At 37.2% G+C, this 19,738-nt stretch overlaps 1 protein-coding gene across 1 annotated transcript in view; it reads left to right on the plus strand.

Annotated features, from left to right (window-relative positions):
* BIRC6 (baculoviral IAP repeat containing 6) overlaps positions 1 to 19,738 on the plus strand; it is a 174,760-nt gene that overhangs the window by 27,627 nt on the left and 127,395 nt on the right. The window contains exons 11-14 of the mRNA XM_040059756.2: positions 7,734 to 7,883; positions 11,757 to 11,982; positions 15,877 to 16,037; positions 18,871 to 19,002. Of these exons, the coding sequence (XP_039915690.1) occupies positions 7,734 to 7,883; positions 11,757 to 11,982; positions 15,877 to 16,037; positions 18,871 to 19,002 (669 nt within the window). The remainder of the gene's footprint in view (positions 1 to 7,733; positions 7,884 to 11,756; positions 11,983 to 15,876; positions 16,038 to 18,870; positions 19,003 to 19,738) is intronic.

A 19,738-nucleotide genomic window follows, 5' to 3' on the forward strand; every position in this document is an offset into this window, starting at 1 on the left:
ACAGTTTAAATGGTCTAGGAAGCATGGGGTCTAGTTAATTCCTCACCTTAAATAGAAGTTTTAATCTCTAGAATGGCAGTAATTCTTGCATGTGTCTTAAGAGGCACAGGTTTTCTTAAGTCCCAAACAAATAAAAGTCATTCTTGTATGTAATTATTTCTATGACAGAGAAATCCCATTTCAGAAAAATGTCTTCTGCCTGTAATTGATGACAGTTAAGAGAGCAGAGAACATAATGCTTTTATCTATCCTTATCCTAGTTTATTATTTTCGTTCAGGTAGCATGCTGCTGGTTCTGCTTCAGCTTTTTGCAGCTGGGATTGTACTTTCTTGAGTGTTAGAGCCAGACTGTCCACGCAGGATTCTTAAGTCTTTTTTTTCCAAATGAACACAAGGCATTTTAGTGAAGGGGGCAGATAGGAGGTTAACAAGTACTTTGTAAAAGTCCCTAAACCAGCACACAACTCCCCGTTTCCTTGTGTCACATTGGAACACTGGAAACAGCTCTGGGTGTCATCCAGCTGAGTTCCTTCATGTCCCAGTGTTCTGTTTAGTTCATCTGCAGTTGATTGCAGCTCTGGAGGAAATGCTTAAGCTCTCAGAGGGGCTAAGCTGATGGGATGGTTCATACATTTCAAATAAATTCCCACCAATATCATGTTGAGTTTCCTTTTTACTAGAAGAATTGAAATTGATACATTTTTTCCTTTCATGATGGTGTCACACTAATTATAAAGTCCTCCTATGAGCAGTTGTTAAATCAAATTTACTTGTCATTTCCAACAGATAAAGTAAAGTTTATTGTAAACATCTCATTTCTCTTAAAAGGCCGCATGTTTCTCACTCACAAAGATTTATAGAAGTGGGCATTTCAGATTTGCTTTTCTAAATACTAATGAAAACATTGGAGGTTAGTAACTAGTATTTATGTATGCAGATTCCCGAGGGTAATGTTCATATTTACTAAATTTTTCGGTTTTGGTGACTGCTTTTGAAGAAATATCTATTAAACTGTTTCAGCTGTATTTAATAATGCACGCTTTTCCCTAGTTAAAGTGGAACTCTAACTGAAATATTAATTGCCTTTGAAAATTGTGATATCGTATCATATCAATGTCATAGTGTTTTTAACCTTATACTTAGCTGATCAAACTCTGATCTCATTGGAAAGACTTCCAAACAGATTTTTTTTTCCTACAGAATTTTATTACTATCAGTTTCTTTCTTTCATCAGATCTGTTTTGCCTTTCTTGTGTTTTAAGATTCATGATAAAAGTTAAAGGGCTTATTGTGCATGGTACTTTTCCATCCACTGTTAGTGTGTATGGTAGTCATATTTGTGTAGCTTTTGGTATTATCTAAACCTCTTTGGGGCATGTAGTGTGAGATATAGAGGTCTCTTGAGCTGGAAACATTTATTCTGTGTGTGTAGGAGTATTTTGTCTCTGCCTAGATAACCATCATCTCTGCTACTGATTGGAGAATACTTCCATCTTCCTTGCGATGGACAAGCACATCATTCTGCTTTTGCAGTAAATCTCTCTCAGTATTATAATATCCATCGAGTAATTCATCAATAGCTTTTTTGGATTTCTTTTGTTCATGCTGCCCTTAAGACAGCTGAGATCTTGGGGAATTTTTTCTTCTGTGGCTCAGTGTGCTGCAGGTATCAAGTCAGCCTGCAAAGGTCATCTTTTGAATGTGGTACTTTGTTTACTTAAAAAAAAAAATCCACTGATTATTCTTATCTTTTGTTTACACCTACTGTTTGGAACTTCCATTTTCTGCTCAACCATGGACTTAGGAGTTCAGTATTTTCATTGCTTAAATGTCTTCAGAGGCTTTCAATTTCTATTCCTTTTTTAACATTTCAGTCATTGTTATATTCTTCTCACTTTTGAGAAATTAATTCCAAAGCCATCAAAAATACTTGGGAGTCGATGTCCATTAGAAGTCTGGATTTCAGGATCTGATGCCTCAGAGTCAAAAACATTTATGCTAAAATACATCACTTGGTAAAGAATGACTTCAACTGAAAGGTTTATAAATAAGGCATAAAAGGTATAAAAATCAGGACCACTAGAGTAAAAGCAAATCAAGAACCTCAACTATTAATATTACCTTTTAAATCCTCTATCTTATTGTGTGTTTGAATAGTTTAGTATATGAAATAGGCTTTGCATAATTTTCCTTATGTTGAATAATAATCATATTTTAAACTTTTGTGTTAAATGGGTAGAATTTCTTGCATAGCTAGGTGGCTGAAGATGGAGGGGTTTGCTGTTATTATTTTTTCTTCAGCGCCGTTTTCTCAGGCTTCTTTGCAAATTGCTCCGAGGTGTTTGCTCCTCTGGGTTTAGTGCTGCAAGTGGGATGGTGCCTGCAGTCCGACAGCATTAGAAAGATACAATGAAGGTAGAATGTATTGACTGATGTGTTCAGCATTATTCCATCTAGAAGGGAGCTTGTAGAGCAAAGACATAAATGAAAATGTTAGGTGAAAGTTTTGGAGCATACATGCATTGGAAATGCTTGGATGATGTTGGAAAATATTCAGGCGTGGGCAGTGTATTCTTTCCTGTTTACTTGTTTGGGACGTCAGAGTAGGCCAGGTGGTACCTCAATGTCTGAAAGTTCTGAATGCGGAGTAGCATTTTCTTCTGTTTCTCCTGCTTGTTGATGCCTTATTTTCATTGGCAGACAATATAAATTTTTTCCATAGCTGCCCCTAAGGTATGACTGAAAAAATCCCTCTGTGTGAATGGGTGCTTCAGATCTGGAGTGGTTTTATGGATGTTTTAGACCTGCATTTGATGTCATCCATCTTTGTGAGTCACACTTCAGAATGTTGCCTCTTGGTGTCAGCTTCATGTACTTACTTGTTTCTGCAAGGATTATCTGAGCTTGACCTCTGGGGGGAAGGGTGCAAGTATATTCTTGGTTCCAGTTCCATTAAGCAAACATAGTGAACTTTAATATCTTTGTATTTTGCTTTCTTCTCTTCCCCATGGCCAAGGTAGACTATATTTAATATCCCTCTTAGTAGTGCTTTGTGTGCTCTCATATGGGGGTTCAGACGTTTTTCCTTGTGTCATTAATAACTGAGTCTAACCTCTGCTTTTATAATGCTCAAAATAATAAGTATGAAATTAAGTAATGTCTTTATTCTAAAACTAGGCAGCAGGTACTGTTTTTAAATAGACATCCAGCTATAGGATGATCTTTTCATATTTAAAGTCTTGTCTTGTGTTTAAGAGGGTCAAATAGAATTTCCTACTGCTGCATTGTGTTAACTGAAATTTTGAATATGCTACATTATAACATATTAAAGGTGCTACAATATAACAGAAGTGTTTTAGTCCCTCCCTTTTGTCAGAAAAAGTCTTTTTTCGGGCTGGATTTTGGTATGTCCAGAGTGAGTTGCCTATGCTTATATTTCGTACCTGCAAGCCTTGCAGAACTGGATGGCACTTGGATACATTTGACAATTGATTCCTATAAATCTCATGCCTTTCATTTATAGCAGCTTTCTTGCTTTTCAGTTGTAAATAGTGTAGTAATCACACCCAAAGGTTTTTTCTGGTTTAGTTTGGATGTCTAATTTGCATCTTCCTTGTCATTAGGCTTTGTCTGCCCTGTGTACTGTGTATTTGGATTTCAGGAATCACTTCAGTATTTTCAATTTTCTACCTTTTTCACTAATGGAGTCTAATAGGATTGGAGAGAGGTCAAGTTTTTTTCCATATCAAAATTAGTGTTAGAAGTGATGCTAAGAGCTCATCTTCAAGTCAGGGTCAATTATTACACTTAGACATTCAGAAACAGAGTACTGATCACAGTTCTCAAACATCTTCAAGATGGAGATTTACCAGTCTTCTCATGAAATTTTTCCTGCTGCATGCTGTCCTTAATGCTGATTTTTTTTCACTAGCATTTAGCCTCTATCATTTTTGTCACTGGAATCGTATCTGTGGTGCCACTCATTATGAATATGGCAAAGAGATTTCTTCAAAAAAGGAGGGAACCACTGAGTTTATTTAGGTGCTGTCTTTCTCCATCCGTTTATTTTCTCAAGCTGAATATCTCCAATCCTTTCAAACTTAGAAAATAAGAAAAGAACAAAGCAACCATTACTTTCCCCTCCCAAAAATCTGATCAAGTCAGTCCGCAAGTTTCTTGATGAGATATGCCAAACCAGGCCCAGTAATCCCAGAGATGAATTCCTCAAGCAGCTCTTCAGTCTGTACATACCATGTGTGTGTGTATACATAGTGGAATGTTTGCACTTTTGAGCAGGAAATTGAATGATGTTTATCATCTGACATACAGGAACCTGTCTTACAGAACTGTCTAGCTGATTTTTTTCATCCTGTAACAGGGCTTTTAATTATTTCTTTCTAGGCATAGTAATTTTCACTTGTCCCTGTTTAATTGCATTTATTTTTTTCAAAGTTGAGGCAGAATTTTGTAGCTAAAATCTTCTAGAGTAGTTTAAATTGGAGTGTCTCCAAGTGAGGTTGTAGCTGATAGCTTTCTCGATGACATTTTTCAAGTGTTCTGAACTTGCACATTTAGAGCTAACCAGTGACAAGAGAAGGAGGGGACTATAAATTGATTAGTGCATAATTTCCTGTGGTATGGCTTTGTTTTCTAATTCCTTTTAACTAATTAGATATTGTTCAACTATCTCATTGTGTTGTGATTTGCTAATGACAATGGTGTCACTCTTCTCAAACTCCTTCTAGAATGCAGGAATATCTCACCAGATTGGCTTTGGCTGCATTGCCCTTAGTCTCTACCATGCTCTCTAGCTCATTCCAGTGCTGCTTTCATGGAACCAGGAAGTGTTTTGCCAGAAGGAAGCCTGTGATTTATTTGAATGAATTCATGATTCTTGTGTTCTATTTGTATTGCCAGCCAGGTTCTTGAATCCATGCAAATTGCAGGTTTTAAATACAGTTCAGAATTAAATTAACAATGTTTTGATTGTGTTACCTGTTTTTTGAAGGAAGTATAATGATGCTAGTTTCCAATTTGTCTCTTTTGTGATAACTGAGTAAGTCAGTGTCAGCTTTCATATCTTCTTGGTAGTGCAACAGAAATACGTATTGCCACTGTCAAAGTGATGCAAGCAGAGGAGCCTTCAGATAAACTGCTACTTGGGATGTTTGCTCCCTGGCTAGAATTAGAAAGCACTGGACAAGTCACTCTTTCAGCCTAGTGCTGTAAACAATTGTACTAACACAACACAAAAATACCCCAAAACAAAACAAAAAAAACCCCAAAACCAAACCAAACCAAAAAAAAGCAGCATTGCCTTCTACGCAGATTTTTTTCCACTGGCACTTGAATATTGGAACTACAGTATCATTGAAACAAATAATGTAGCATGCATCATCAGAAAGTCATCTTTGGATGTTCTGTGAGAGGAAATGCCTCCTTAGTGATACAGAGGCACAGCCAACTGCGGCATTTTGGCAGAGTGTGCATAAGCAGAGGCTAACACTGTACAGCCGAAGTTCATGGTAAACTTCTTTACAGAACCTTTTTAAAAATGAATATGAGGAAGTGAGGTATTTCAAGTTTAGCACAGACTTTTTCTTGGAAAAATGCTGGAAACTTTCAGGAATGCAGCGGTTAGGTCTGTTCTCTTGTATGGAAAAAATGGTAAGGACTAAGGGCATTGTTGCTGCTGAGCAGTAAACAAAGTGATATACAAACTAAGGTTTGACTTACTACCAGATGAAGCTGTCAATGTCTGTGTTTTCTAATGTGTCTCTAATCTCTTTGAAGTTTCAGGAAAATTGCTTATTTATGAGCTGTTTAATTTCAAGGAAACTCATAAGTGTTATTTGCTAGAACTATTTTTTTTCCCCCTCCACTCTTGAGGTCTGCTTGGGATGCACTGTTCTGCATCAAGGATGTGTGGTTTGAGGCTGAGAGAGGGGGAGGTGCAGGCTTCCTAGTGGATCTCAGTTAGAAAAGACACACCAAGAAATGGCTTAATGGAATAGCTGTTTTGAGAAGGTAGAATAAAAAGATAAAGAAAGATAATGAGAAAATCTCCCATCCCTTCAGTTCCCAGGAACGCTACTTTTCTACATTACCCAGACCTGGGGTGGATTTTCCCACAGCACAATGCACTGATCCTGTCCACAGAGTTGTTCTGACCATTTTGGTCGTTTGAGTGATTTGTTATTTATTCTATCTTCGTAAAAGAGTGAGTTTATTAAGCCATTTCTTGTCAGGCCTCTCTTAGTGAGGTCTCGAAAAAACCCCAACTGTGTGAGTTCCGTCTGTGCCTCACATCTTTTCCCTCTGTGCTTCACACACTCTCTCTGCCTCCCTGTGCCTCACTAGCACTCTGTTTCACTCTCCTCACTCCTCTCAGTACAGGACATATGCCTGCTTTTATCTTGGGGTTTTAGTACATTTTTATTCTCTAGTTTCTTTGTTTCAGATTACCTGGATATTTTGTATAACAGAGTTTGTCATAACGTTAGTTAGATGCTGAAGGTCAGTCTGGTAATTTTTCAGAAAAATTACATAAGGCCTATGCTTGGGTTTGCCTCTTGGTTTGAATCCTACCGATTCGACTTTTTGTAACTTCTGGAACTGGTAACAGCTCTTCTCGCCCCACCCCCCAGCATTATGTAAAGTTAAACATTCCTTCTCCATGACTTAGAGCACAAGGAGGAGCAAGGAGCGGCTCAGGGAGCTGGGGTTGATTAGTCTGCAGGAAAGAAGGCTCAGGGATAACCTTATTGTTCTGGACAACTACCTGCGAGAAGCTTGTAGTGAGGCGTGGGTTGGCCTCTTCTCCAAAACAGCAAGTGACAGGATGAGAGGAAATGGCCTCAAGCTGCTCCAGGGGAAGGTTGATATTAGGAAAAATGTTTTCACTTAAAGGGTTGCCAAACACTGGAACAGGCTGCTCAGGGCAGTGGTGTAGTCACTCTCCCTGGAGGTATTTAAAAGATGTGCAGATTTAGACATGTGGTTTAGCAGTGGACTTGGCAGTGCTGGGTTAGTGGCTGGAGCTGACAATCTTAGCACTCTGGTTCTGTGACTTCTCTGTAAATGATAGAATTGATCCGTGTGTCTCTGTAATGCTGAATAATGGGCAGCCTCCTTGAATGATTCCAAATTTCCATTAATGCATTGTGTCCATAGAAAATTTTGGACTTTGCTCTTTTGTCTGTTGACTTGATCAGTGTTTTAATTCAAGGTTTGATGAAATATGGTGGAGAGCTCCTTAGTTAGGAGAATTCAGAGAAATTAGTTTAATTTACAGTTTTCAGATACTGAATTTTAAAAGGAAGTTTATGCACTCTGTACAGATGAGGTAGTGTAGGCCTTCACTTGACATGGTAGAATATCTACTGTTACAAGCATAATTTGGATTATGGGAATTGTCATAATGGTTAGGATTTTTGGTTTCTATTGAGGTTGCCTTTGTTAATTGTCTTTTAAAACTCATCCCCCCATATAGTTTTTACCTTTAATGCCATTTTCAACTGCAGTATTTCTGTAGTTCTGTTTAGCATTTGCCCTGAAAAATAGTAGTAGTAGTAAAGCAAAATAAGCAAAAATCCTATGATTTCACTGATTTCAGGTCCTGCATAAATACTGTCATAATTGCATAGCAGTTTAAGTGCAAGCTGGTCTTGTGAGTTGAATTTAGCTGTATGCCTGTCGAAACTTTCTTCTTTTGTTGTCTGTGATGATTTTAGGAGGAGAACTTCATTTCCTTCAGATTGGAGGGACCTGCGATGACATTGATGAAGCTGATATACTTGTAGATGGATCCCTTTCCAAAAGTGTAGAACAGTCATCAGAAGGCACCAAGCCCTTATCCAACCCCTCCAGTCCAGGAATTACAGGTAAATTGCACATGTATCAAAATACTTCAGTATAATATAGTATTTTTGAAAGTTGCATCTGAACATGACTTGCAATTATTTAATAGCATGCTGCTTAATAATTTTTTTGCTGGCCAAAGTTAGAGTTCTGTAGTTGCTGTATGTCTGTCAGTGGGTGTGTACAAGCGTAACACTGCAGCAGTTCCTGATTTTTGAAAAACAGAACAAAACACTTTGACTTTTTCCGGTCTCTACGTGTGATAAGTGTGGCAGACTGTATTTGTGACCATGATTTTATTCCTCAGAAGTCAGTCAAAAGAAGGAAGAGATGGTTTTTATCATAACTTTATTTACAAGCAGCATTACAACAGTTTCTTTGAAGACTGAATTTCTCCTGCTCCTCCACTTTTTCACCCAAGAAGCCATTACAGAAGATCACTAGAAGATAAACTGTTGTACATACATGAGGGGGGAAAAAGTCTATGGCTTTCTTCTGCAGCCTTCTTTTGCTAATGGCAAATAAAACAAAAAAGAATATAGGTGTCAAGGACATAGATGTGCTTCAGTGGCTGCATTCCCTATATAGTAGCTTATCAGCAGACTTAAGTGACTTCCAAGTAAATGGTAACTGACTATCCTGATGGGTCAAGTAGATGATCATTACTGTTTAGATTCTGCCAGTACTATAAAGGGAATTTTTTTACCTTTTTTTTAATCTCATTCCCATCCAGCCTTCAGTATAGCCTTGAATATGACTTACTGGAATAAGAATTTGATTTGTTTATGTATAGACTTCAAAGTAGCTGTATCTTTAGGTTGTCCACAAACTGCAGGTCCTCCTTTCAGTACTCATGTAATTTAGACATTGTTGTATTGCTTGCTTTTGTTCTGTAATGGTTTCCAAAGCATTGTTAGGTACACAGTAACCATCAGATACATTGAGTACTATTTTGCTGTGGCATCAAACTGATTCCCTTAAAGATCTGAGAGAAGCTTAATAGTCATAAGAAGCCAGTGCTGAAATGAAGGGTTTGGGTGGGAATTTTTGAAGCCAAACAGTGGTTGCAGAACTCTTGAGAATACTGAAGTCAATAATACAGGACTCTTAGCATATATGAGATTGATTGTTAGGGCTGTGTAAACCTCTTCACTCCTGAGGTTGTCAGTACTTGTGTGGATCGTGATCAGCCTCTGATTGATAATATCAGTGTTGCTTCTCTTTTGGTCTTACATACTAAAAACCAGAAAAAGTGTTTTATTCCACTTCTGTCTTAGGATGTTTTTTGAACAGAGACACGGCTCAAGAGAAAGGTTTCTGTTTGGGGAAATGAACTCCTGCAACAAGCAGAAACTTCTACTCATATATTGCTCCTTTATATTGTGGGCTTTGTGTGTTTTTCTCCATTGTTTGCATTCTAGAATGCATTTTATTTTCTAGCCTGAATTTGCAGCTTGAATGCATTTTATATTTTATTGTTTTAAGAGAAAACAAGTTAATCTTATAGCAGTTTTAGATTACTGTTTCCTTTTAAGGAGCAGAGGGTCTTTTTGTGGTGAAGTAATCTAAAATAATGCTTTTTTCCAAAGTGAATTAAAAAAGAATATTAGTTTTCCTGACCAGTTTAAAACCAGTTTTCAAGTTTGCTGTTAGAACTTTGTCCTGGTTTAGAGCAAATCTGGGAGAAAACCCGTGAATGGGATCCGTCCGGGGAGCAAACCTAAAACGGCCGGTCCGGTAAAGAACTTCCTTGGAGAAAAGTGGAAAAAAATATTATTTTACTTAACAAACAAAGTGCATACAAGTACAAAGAATGAATAATATGAAACAATAAAACCTCTCTTTCTGAAGTGAGATGGCAAACTGAGAAAGTCCTTGCCGTGGGTGTAGCTCGGCTCTCTCTCAGTCTCTCCTCAGTCCCAGTCCCTCCGGCGCTGCTGGAAAATGCCGAGCTCCAGGTCCCGGTGGGCCGCAGGTGCAGCCCCCAGTGCTCCCCTGGGTTTTCAGTCCAGAGCAGGTTTAAACAGTTCCAAGAAAAAGGAAAAAAAAACAGTCCAGGGAACTTCTCTGCCCTAGCTAGCTGAAACTAAAAGCAAAAAGATCTCTGTCCTGCAGTCTCTCCAAGCCTCCGCCGAACACCCCGTCCGCAGAAGGATGTGGAGGAGTCAGGCAGTTTTCTCAAAACAAACTCCGCGCTTCTCCTTGCTCTTAGAACCAGTCTTAAAGGCACAGAACTCAATATACAGCACAAACAGAACAGACAGTTGGGGATACAAGCATCATAAAGTCACCCTAGGACAGTCTTGTTATAACGCTTTGTTAGAATAGAATACAAGTCTTGTAACTTTTTAAAGAATCCAAGTATACTTGACAACAGTGGAAAGTTAAGTCCTTTATTTTTCAGTTTTAGGGGTGACTACATGTATGAGGTTGCTCTGAATACTCTGAATTTGGGTTTGTTTCTGTTGGAGGAGGAAGGGGAATGAAGCAGAAAAATCCAGTCTGCTCAAAGATAGGCTTGTTGTACAGCTTGAGCAATGATCTCAGTTCTCATTGCAGTGTCATCCAGCTAATGAGGTTCACATTTGGCAGTTAAAAAAGTGAAGGTCTTTGCTGTATTATCCAAATTCAATTTCTAGAGCATTTCTAATTTCTTTGGCATTTTCCTGCCTCTGAGATTGAAAAGTAGAAATTATTATAGTTGCAATGAGAGTGAATTTATTACCTGTCCAAGCATCTCACCTCAAACTCAGCCTGGATTGTTTTTCAAGATACTCTGTGGGTTCAGGCTTCGCAGTGAGGGTGGTGTTTGTGTTGGTGTATTATTATCTCCTCACCCCGAGTGGTGACAGTAGTCAGGTAGCAAACTTTCTCCTTTTGAAAAACATGATTTCTTTACAAGTAAAAGCTTTTCCTTCAAAACACAGTTTAAGAGAAAATGCTCAAAATACTAGAAAATATGCCTTATGCATGTCTTATTTTCCCTCAGGTTTAGTTGGCTGGGGTTCTTTGGTTGGTTGGGTATTGTTCAGGTTTGTTTTGGTTTGGGGGTTCTTTGCCTGTTTTTGGTTTGGTTTGGGGTTTTTTCAGTTCGTTAGAGGTTTTGTATGTCTGAGAAAATCTGATTATCAAATTTTGATTTCTTTGTGGTTCCTTTAGGTGTTTGACTTCCTGTGGTATTTTAGTTTTCAATACTTCATTTAATACCCTTGTTTCCTTGGTACGAGGCCTAAATATAAAGACAAGAAGACAAAATAATTGTCAAGGCGCAGTGTCTTTTAAGTGCTTAACGTAAAGCATGTTTGTTTTTCACTTACTCCTCTTTTAAACTAAATTGGGAACCTTCCACAATGTCCTAGTAATACACCATAAACAAGTCTGTTGATAATCAGGATCTAAAGTAATGTTTTAAACAATGATAAAAATACACAGTAATTCTGTATGCCTGTTTTCATGATTTTTTTTTTTTTTTTAAATCTGAGTCAGTATGGATATTAAAAAAATGTTTAATCAGCTTTACATCTTCAAAGTATAGCTGACTAATTACTTATTCCTGATGCCTCTGGCTGAATCCCAGACGGCACGCTCAGAGCTCTTAGTATTTAGAAAATTTATTCCAAGTGAACTGCCTTCAAAGGATACAGCCTTCAAGGCTGTGATATTTGGTTGCTTGTCTTGGGGTTTTTTGTAGTTGCTTTTAGTTGTTGTTTGTTTATGGTGGTGCTTTTGGTGGGGGAGGGAGTTTATTATTATTCTTTTTTAACTAAAAAGCCTTTGTATGACTTTTAGTTCATTTTTCCTATAGCAGTTCAGATATATTTTGAACTATTTTTATAGGATGTTCTGGAAAAAAAAAAATCTACGTAGTAATGAATGTATGTGCTGTAATTATTCAGGAGTTGATCTTTTGGTGGACCAGCCATTCTCCCTTGAGACGCTGACATCCCTGGTGGAGCTGACGCGTTTTGAGACCTTGACACCACGGTTTTCAGCCACTGTCCCTCCCTGTTGGGTGGAAGTCCAGCAGGAGCAGCAGCAAAGGCGGCACCCTCAGCACCTGCACCAGCAGCACCACGGGGATGCAGCTCAGCACACTCGCACTTGGAAGCTACAGACAGACAGGTACGGAGGGGAGCAGTGCATGAGCAATTGGTGTAGCTGGACTATCACAAATTTCATGCAATTTCATTGGTTTTAACTAGTGTACGAGTTTAAGAACGCGTTTTCTGAGATGATAGTCCCCATTTGGCGATTTGCAGTATAGGTGTCGGTGAGATTGCCAGAGGCATTTTAGTGGACTTTGAAACAAATTGAAAAGTCAGGTTTTGAATTGGTGGATTTTTATTTGCCAAATGTGGTCATTGCATTACATAATTAGACAAGCACGTTTGCCAGAATTAGAGATATTCTTGATGGTTTCTGTAAAAGTCTGATTCACCTTTCTTGTGTATACACACATTTTTAGTACATTATTTAATCAGAAAATGCAAACTGTGGGTGCCAGTGTGACTAATTAGTTGACCTAAATGAAATCATATTGTAGTTTACTGTAAAGTAGAAGGGTAGAATCTGGCTTTATGACTATTCAAGTTATATCTTTATATATGAAACATTTAAGCCACTCTAGAGCCCTCATAGTGCTGAAGTTTAGGCAGCATTTTCACTGAAATGAACTGCACCAACATGGCTGGTGTAGCAGGACTTAGTTTTTCACATGTGACATGAGAACTTGGAATTCCTCTGGGCTCCTGAACATGACTACAGCAGTGTTGCAGTCTCCTTGAAGGATTGCTTAAAACCTACCTGAAGCAGCTTTGTGTAGTTTTGTGTAAAAAATGCTGGCAGAAACAAAATATAGATAGAAGTCGTTTTGTTTGATTAAGGGACGCACGTGAGACACTGCAGGATCTTTTAGGCCAGACTGCTACACATCTGTTCCACTGATATGTAACATTTGCATTGTCATGTAGACTTGAAATAGCAATAGAGTGAAACTACTAAAATGGTCAAAGGGTGCTGAGGAAGTTAGAGGTCGCACGTGGTGCAAAAAACCTGTGTCATATAAACAACTGAAAGATAGCATTTGGTAATGAAGCATTCCAGGTGGGAAAAGAACGTAATAGATGCTGGCATTTCCAGGGCTGACAAATAACTGGAGCTGGACTTGCTTTAAATAAACCTTCATAAGCTGTGGTTGAAAACTTGAAATGCATTTTAGGCTTTAAAACCTTTATTTATCTTGTGGTTTTGCTTTGTGTAAGTCAAATATTTTGTATGTAGTGGAAGGTAGGTGATTCTTGGCAAAATAACTTCCAGTCAAAACTATTGATTATCCAAATGTGTTCAGCAACAGTTGAAAAGTAAAAAGCTATCAATATGAAGTTATAAGGGAGCAGGCAGTGAATTGGAATAGCTGTTAATTAGAAGGGTATAAGTGCAAAATTAGCTTATGAATATTGTTTCGTTAGAGGAAAAGAATTATGCCTGCTGCTAAATAAAGCAGGGTTGTAAAGAGGAAAAGTTAGAAGTGTTGGTTTAGTTCTGGAAATCTTTGACAGCTGCTACGTGACTCATGATGAAAATTATTAAATTACAGTCCCTTTGTTCTTAGGGTAGAATCTTAAGATTGAAAGCCATGTTAGCTCTTAATTAAAAGTTATCTGGGAAGAAACTGTGATTTCTGGATTACTTTTTGGGTTGTTAATATGAGATTCTTTTTATCTCCTTTTTGAGTGCCTCATACTGATACCTATCACAATGTGGGATTACAGTGTTAGATGGATGAGTAATGCAATTTGATATGGCAATTCTCTTGTTTTTCAAATAGCTAGAAAGAGATAATCCTGTAACTTTATTTTAGAAACTGGCATTATATTGCGGTCCTACTTTATTATTTTAAAAAGACTGTGCAACAAAGAAAACAGAAAAAATAAACAGGTTTACCCTGTGAATTATCTAAATATCAGTATTGTCCCCTCAGGTGTCATGTAACTGGAATGTTAAATGAAGTTAATTCTTGTAAAAGAGAGGTACATTAATTCCTCATATGCATGGATAAAACAGTGACATCTGAGTTTCCTGGCTTTATCTCAAATTTATGTAGGATGTATTCATCTTATGGAGACATATTTGAAAATACATGAAAGAAGGAAGAGCTGGATAGGGGGAGTCTTTAAACTAATCACAGAATTAGATTGTGAAGTTTATTGCCAGAGGTATAAGAAAATCTCTTAACTACTGGATTAATGTGAGACCTTTTTGGAGATTCTTTATTCCATACGTGCCTGTTGAGCATCTGCTGTGCAATTCTGTCAAAAATAGATTTCTGGGGTAGGCAAATAACAGTTGTAATTCACTGTGGCTGTGTGCTCTTTATGGAACACATAGACTACAAAAGACTGCTGCAGACAAAGTGGTTTATTATTCATTTCTGGGTTTGTACCAGATCTTTAACTAAAACTGGATGTGCAGAATATTACTTTACGTTTCAGAAGTCTGGCTCCTTTGAGTGTTTTATTTAGTCCATGCTGTGCAAAAAAACCACCCCCAAATCTCTCTCTGGTACTGGATTATGTGTTCTCCAAGGCAGAGGAAAGGCATGAGTGATTCTAAATACTTAGCGTTACAGTTGCTAACAGAGGTTTTAAGGTTTTTTTCCCCCCAGAGCAGTGGGATAAGTTTTCATTATATTTTATTTACTTGTGCTCTTTGTACAGTTAGCTGAAAAGTCTTCGCTGTTACTTCTTGAATCATAACCACAAATTCTCTTCTGTCCATCTTTCACTTCTGTACATCTTTCCTCACCAGATCTGTTTTTCTATGCTGCTTGCTCTGGAAAGTTGGAATGCCATTTCTGAAATATCTTTTAAGTTATTACATCTGCCTGAGGGAGATCTGGCCATCAGGGATATTGCTGTAAAGAAATAAATACATTTGTACCATTCCTTAATCTATTTTAAAATGGTTTTCCGCACAATACTCAATGTGTAGCATGGTATTGAAGTTAAAATACCTATTTGTGAATTTAATGTTAGAAATACGTCTCAAAAATATTTATAGCAGCATACTCAGTTTCTTAGTGTTCTCAGTTATACAACTAAATAACTAAATAAGTATGTCGAAGTTACATTTTAAAAAAATATTAACTGCTAAATTAAGGAGATAAAGAAGTTCAGTTAATTTCAAAAATGTACACAAGCAGGACAGTTTGCACATAATTAGTTTTAATATCATTGCTTTTTGGTTTGAACTATATTTTGCAAATGCCATTGTGTCAAACTATGGAGGGGTATTTGCCTCAAGTTTACACTTTCAGTGCAAACCAAAGTTGTCTTCAAAACAAAAATGTGACTTAATAAAAGCAAGCTGTACCCTTTTGCACAGCACAGGCTTCTGAGTGTGCACCTGGTAAGAAGCACTTTCATCCTGTATGAATTTTCAAAGGGGCTTTCAAAATAATTTGAAAATAATATTTTGAGTCTCCTGTGTGTTGATTTTGTACCACTGGGAAGTGACATTGGTGAGTGTTAAAGAATGGATAAGGGCAACTTAAAAGAGATTGCAAGGTAGGTACCTCTGATCATGCTTTCATATACTTCACTAATTGATAAATCTTATTTTAGTGTTGTGTTTGGTTTTTTATTCTTGTACTTTTTTTCATGGAAACAAGTAACTGGTATTTATAGTAGTATGAAAACCTTTACCTTACCGTGATAAAGGTAATAGCTAGGGAATCTTTCCACTTCTGCTTTTAAGTGAACATTGCTTCTCCCTGTCATACCAATCAGAGTTTTAACATCTTCTTCACAAAATTATCTTGAAATTATCTTGAAAGCTTTAAAGTTTGAAAGACTTCTACTTCAGAAATTCATGTGGCCATCAACTAATGCAAAATAAGTTTTTCTTCTTGTTAAAGAGGCTGTGCATAGATGCAGAATGGACTCTGTGATGCTGCCTGCATGATTGGAATTTTCTCTCTACCCTGGGTCATTGTCTTTTTTTTTTTCTTCCTGACAGCAACAGCTGGGATGAGCATGTCTTTGAACTGGTTCTGCCGAAAGCTTGTATGGTTGGCCATGTGGACTTCAAATTTGTTTTGAATTCGAACATCACAAACATTCCCCAGATTCAAGTGACTTTACTGAAAAATAAAGCTCCAGGCTTAGGGAAAGTCAATGGTAAGAAAAAACTAAGATATCTTTCAAAACATTATTTCTTTTTTTCAAATTCATTATTCTCTGTGATGTATATCAGAAAAATTGCTTGTAATTGTGTAAGTATTTCACTTTTGCTGATTTATTCTGTTTCTCAGTATCACGGGCTCTTTTCAATTATCATGTTTGAATGTAAACTGGGGAGGCAAACTGGGTAAACAGTTTGAAAATCTTGACATTTATACAAATGAAAGTGTATAGCTCAAAAAGACTGATCTCAATTATAGTTCTGTACTGCATAAATCCTACAGTCATCAAAAATAAGTTGTCAATTGTAAATCATCCTAGAGATTGACTGATTAAACAAATGGTGCTCTTTTAAGGTCTCGGTATAGCAAAAAAACATACACCAAATTATTCCAAGTCACAGAAGGAGATTATTTACCAGTGAGAAAATAGCGAGTCTTTTCTTTATGGAGGATTTTATAAAAAATCCTGTGGGTTCCTTGGGAATTCTCTCGTCATTTGGCTCATTAACTAAGTTATGTGAAAGCTGCAGTATCATTTCACCTTTTATTCCAGGCAGCTTTGACAGAGTAGACCAAAGTTAGGAACACTCTTGCCTTGGGAAAACTCCTAACTGGACTCTACATCTTCCTAGCTCTCAGGGAACCTGTCAGGGGGTAGCATGAATTGAAATGTCAGTTCTTTGATGTGGAAGTGCCTCCATTGGGATTTTCCTGTGGTGAGAGCATTCATTTCCTGTCCTGCTGCGTTGTCTGCTAGGAGTTGAAGCTATTACATGCTGCACCTCCTTTTATCGAGACATTAATTGCTTCTCTTTATCTGGCCACCTCTTTTTCAAATGCTTCTGAGAACTGGCTATTTCAGAGAAATCTTGCTGTCATATATTATTAAATTGCTTGCTGGATATAAAATGTGTTGAGGAGAACAGCAAGCATGATCATAAAATCCCTTTCCCCCTCCTTTTCCTATTTAATTGCTAAATAAGACCATCCCACTTAAACACAAGAGTAACAGCTGTAAGTTTCAAAAAGGAATATAGGCATTTCAAAGATCATTAACGTGCTTTCATAACTTCAAACTCTTCAAAACTTCACTCTGTAGCATCCCCCAGTGCTTAACAACAAAAAATGTGTGCTGGAGATGCTTCCTTAAATACTGTAAACTGGTTGTTACCCAAGAACAAAATATTCTAGCACAGTAATATTGTTTGAGAAAAGCCTACTCTTTTAGGATGGATTAGATTTAACAGAAGTGCCAGCTGTGACTGCAGGACAGCAGTCAACAGGTGTTCTTTCGGATTCTTCATTTTTTTTTTAATCCTTGCTGTAAAACCTTAATTTTAATATGTAGAAGAAATTTTTCTATCAAAGAAGAAATTGTTCTATCAAAGGAAAAAAGGAGAATAGATTGTCCCTATTTCTCTCCTGAATGAAACCTGCTTTGTTTTCAGCATGATTTCAGTCCATTTGCAGATCTGGATGTCAGAATTAATCTGAAAGTCTTCACCTATGGAACAAAACAATAGAAGAAAAGCTAAACTCTTTTCCTTAATGCTTCAATTTTAAACACTTCTGAGCAAACAGTTCCATGAGTTGGTAATTCCTTGGAGACATTTGATTTAGCTGTGAACTAAATTGCCAGATCTCTCTGTGAATGCTTTTCAGCTGAGCATACTGATCAGAAGATGTGACAGAGCTCTTCCAGAAAATGACATTTCACTTCCTTACATGCAATATACTGGAATTTGCTTTAACGTAGAAAAGGCATCGAATGGGGAGTCAGGCAGTCTGGAAAGGACGAGGGAACGTGAGAGCACCTGCAAGGCAGCCTTGTCAAAGTCTTTTTTCTTTTTTATTCAGTAGGATTGGAGATCCACAGCTAACCAGCATCTTCTCCAAGTGTAGCTGCATTGCTGCTGTTTCCTTCCCTTTTTCAATTTGAGTTTTGGAAAAGGACTTTAGTGACATTTGCCTTTTTTCTATGCACTGTTGAATAAAATAATAGGACACTAATGATTTCATTATAAGGGAAGACAAAGCTAGATGATTTATATCTGTGATAGATCTTAACCAAAATGTTCCAGTCCTAGGGAGAAGTAATATTCAACATTGTTCGATGGCTCTTAGAAATTTATAAAAACCTCAGACTGAAATTCAATTAACTTCCCCCCAACTTCTCTCCTTCCATGGGGAGAGAAAGGAACTTAAATTTTAAGATGAAGAGACATAGGGAAGTTGTGCAGGGCAAAGTTTATTCAGTCATATTTTTTTTATGACAGGAGCCCTGGAAACAGTTAAATAGATAGTATGTTATAATGGGAACGCCAGAGGCATAATTCTTCCTGCTGGGGTTTTGGTCTGGCAGTTAATTCACTGTATATGCTTCTTGTTAATTTGCTTGCATGTCCTCTTCATCTATAATTCATGTGATCCCTTTAATTGGAAAAAGGGCTGTGTTTAAGTATTACCAAAATAATGTTTGATGTTCAGCAGGAGCAATCCAGTTATTTTAAGTTTAAATTATCAAACTTTCAGTATTGGAATCTAATTGCTTATGAGTGATCTACAGTTGATTATTAGGGGAAAAAAATTGGGCAGTATTAAAAACAAAAACCAAACAGGCTCTTTACAGGTCATTCAGAAAAACTATTTTTTAAACTATTTGCTGCATCTTCAATCCTTGTGAAAAACATGTCTTTGTATACTTGTGAGTTTGTATTAGAAATATTGCTGTGGGCAGAAAGTTGATAATTTTGCTGTGAAAACTAGCACTTCTGTTTTTCCTGAGCCTTGAACAGTGTTTGAAATCATTCTAATATTTTTATTTCCAGAAGCAGCAGTAGATAGACAGATCACATTTCCTTTATCTCCAGCTCATAATATTGAAGTGGAGAGAAATGGAAAACCAGGACTGGTGGAATTCAATGAAGAAATGCAGTATATGGATGTAGAGGAACCACAATGTAAGTTTTGTTGCCCTTGTTATACTTCAGATTAAATAGGTTCTTGCTTTTTTCTTCTTTTAATGATAAATTTGAATTTCTCTGCAAAAATTTCTCAGACATTAAAAGAGACTAATTTCTCAGCTGTCTTCACAGTTGTTTTTCTCTCTGGTCTGTTTGCTGTATGAGTTTAACAGAAAAACACCAGGAATGTCCCAAACTACTAGAGAAGTTTGGTGCTTACAAGCAGATTAATGTTTATTTTAATTTAGAAATCAAGTAGATTAATATGGCACCTTTCTAACTTAAATTGCTAGCCTGTTTCAGCAGTATTTTACTTTGTTTCTTTGGCTAGTTTTAATATAATTTTTCTTTGTATACCTGGCTTTTGTAGAGATTGCTGCAGTAAACCAAGAAAATAAAGAGCAGAACGTAAGGAATTCATGGCCAGGCCAACATCCCACTGACTGTGCCTGTTTTTATTTTTTTTTTTGTTAACTAACGCTCTTCCACAAAATGTCTTAGGCTGTGAAAGGCAATGAGTGAGTGTGAGTGAGGAGAGCTGCAGACTAAAATTGGACAGTTGGAGTGACTCAGTTCTAGAGCAATGGTTCTTTTTCTTGGTCCTTTCAACAGTTTTACTTTGCACCTTCTTTTCTCTCATGTAATCAGGCTTATCTAGAGCATGACTGTCCTTTACAACCCAAACCATTCTATGGTTCTGTGACTCCGAGAAAGGAGGGGTTGCAAAGGATGA

Source organism: Hirundo rustica, chromosome 3 (genome assembly GCF_015227805.2).
Source record: "Hirundo rustica isolate bHirRus1 chromosome 3, bHirRus1.pri.v3, whole genome shotgun sequence".
Classification (NCBI taxonomy): domain Eukaryota; kingdom Metazoa; phylum Chordata; class Aves; order Passeriformes; family Hirundinidae; genus Hirundo; species Hirundo rustica.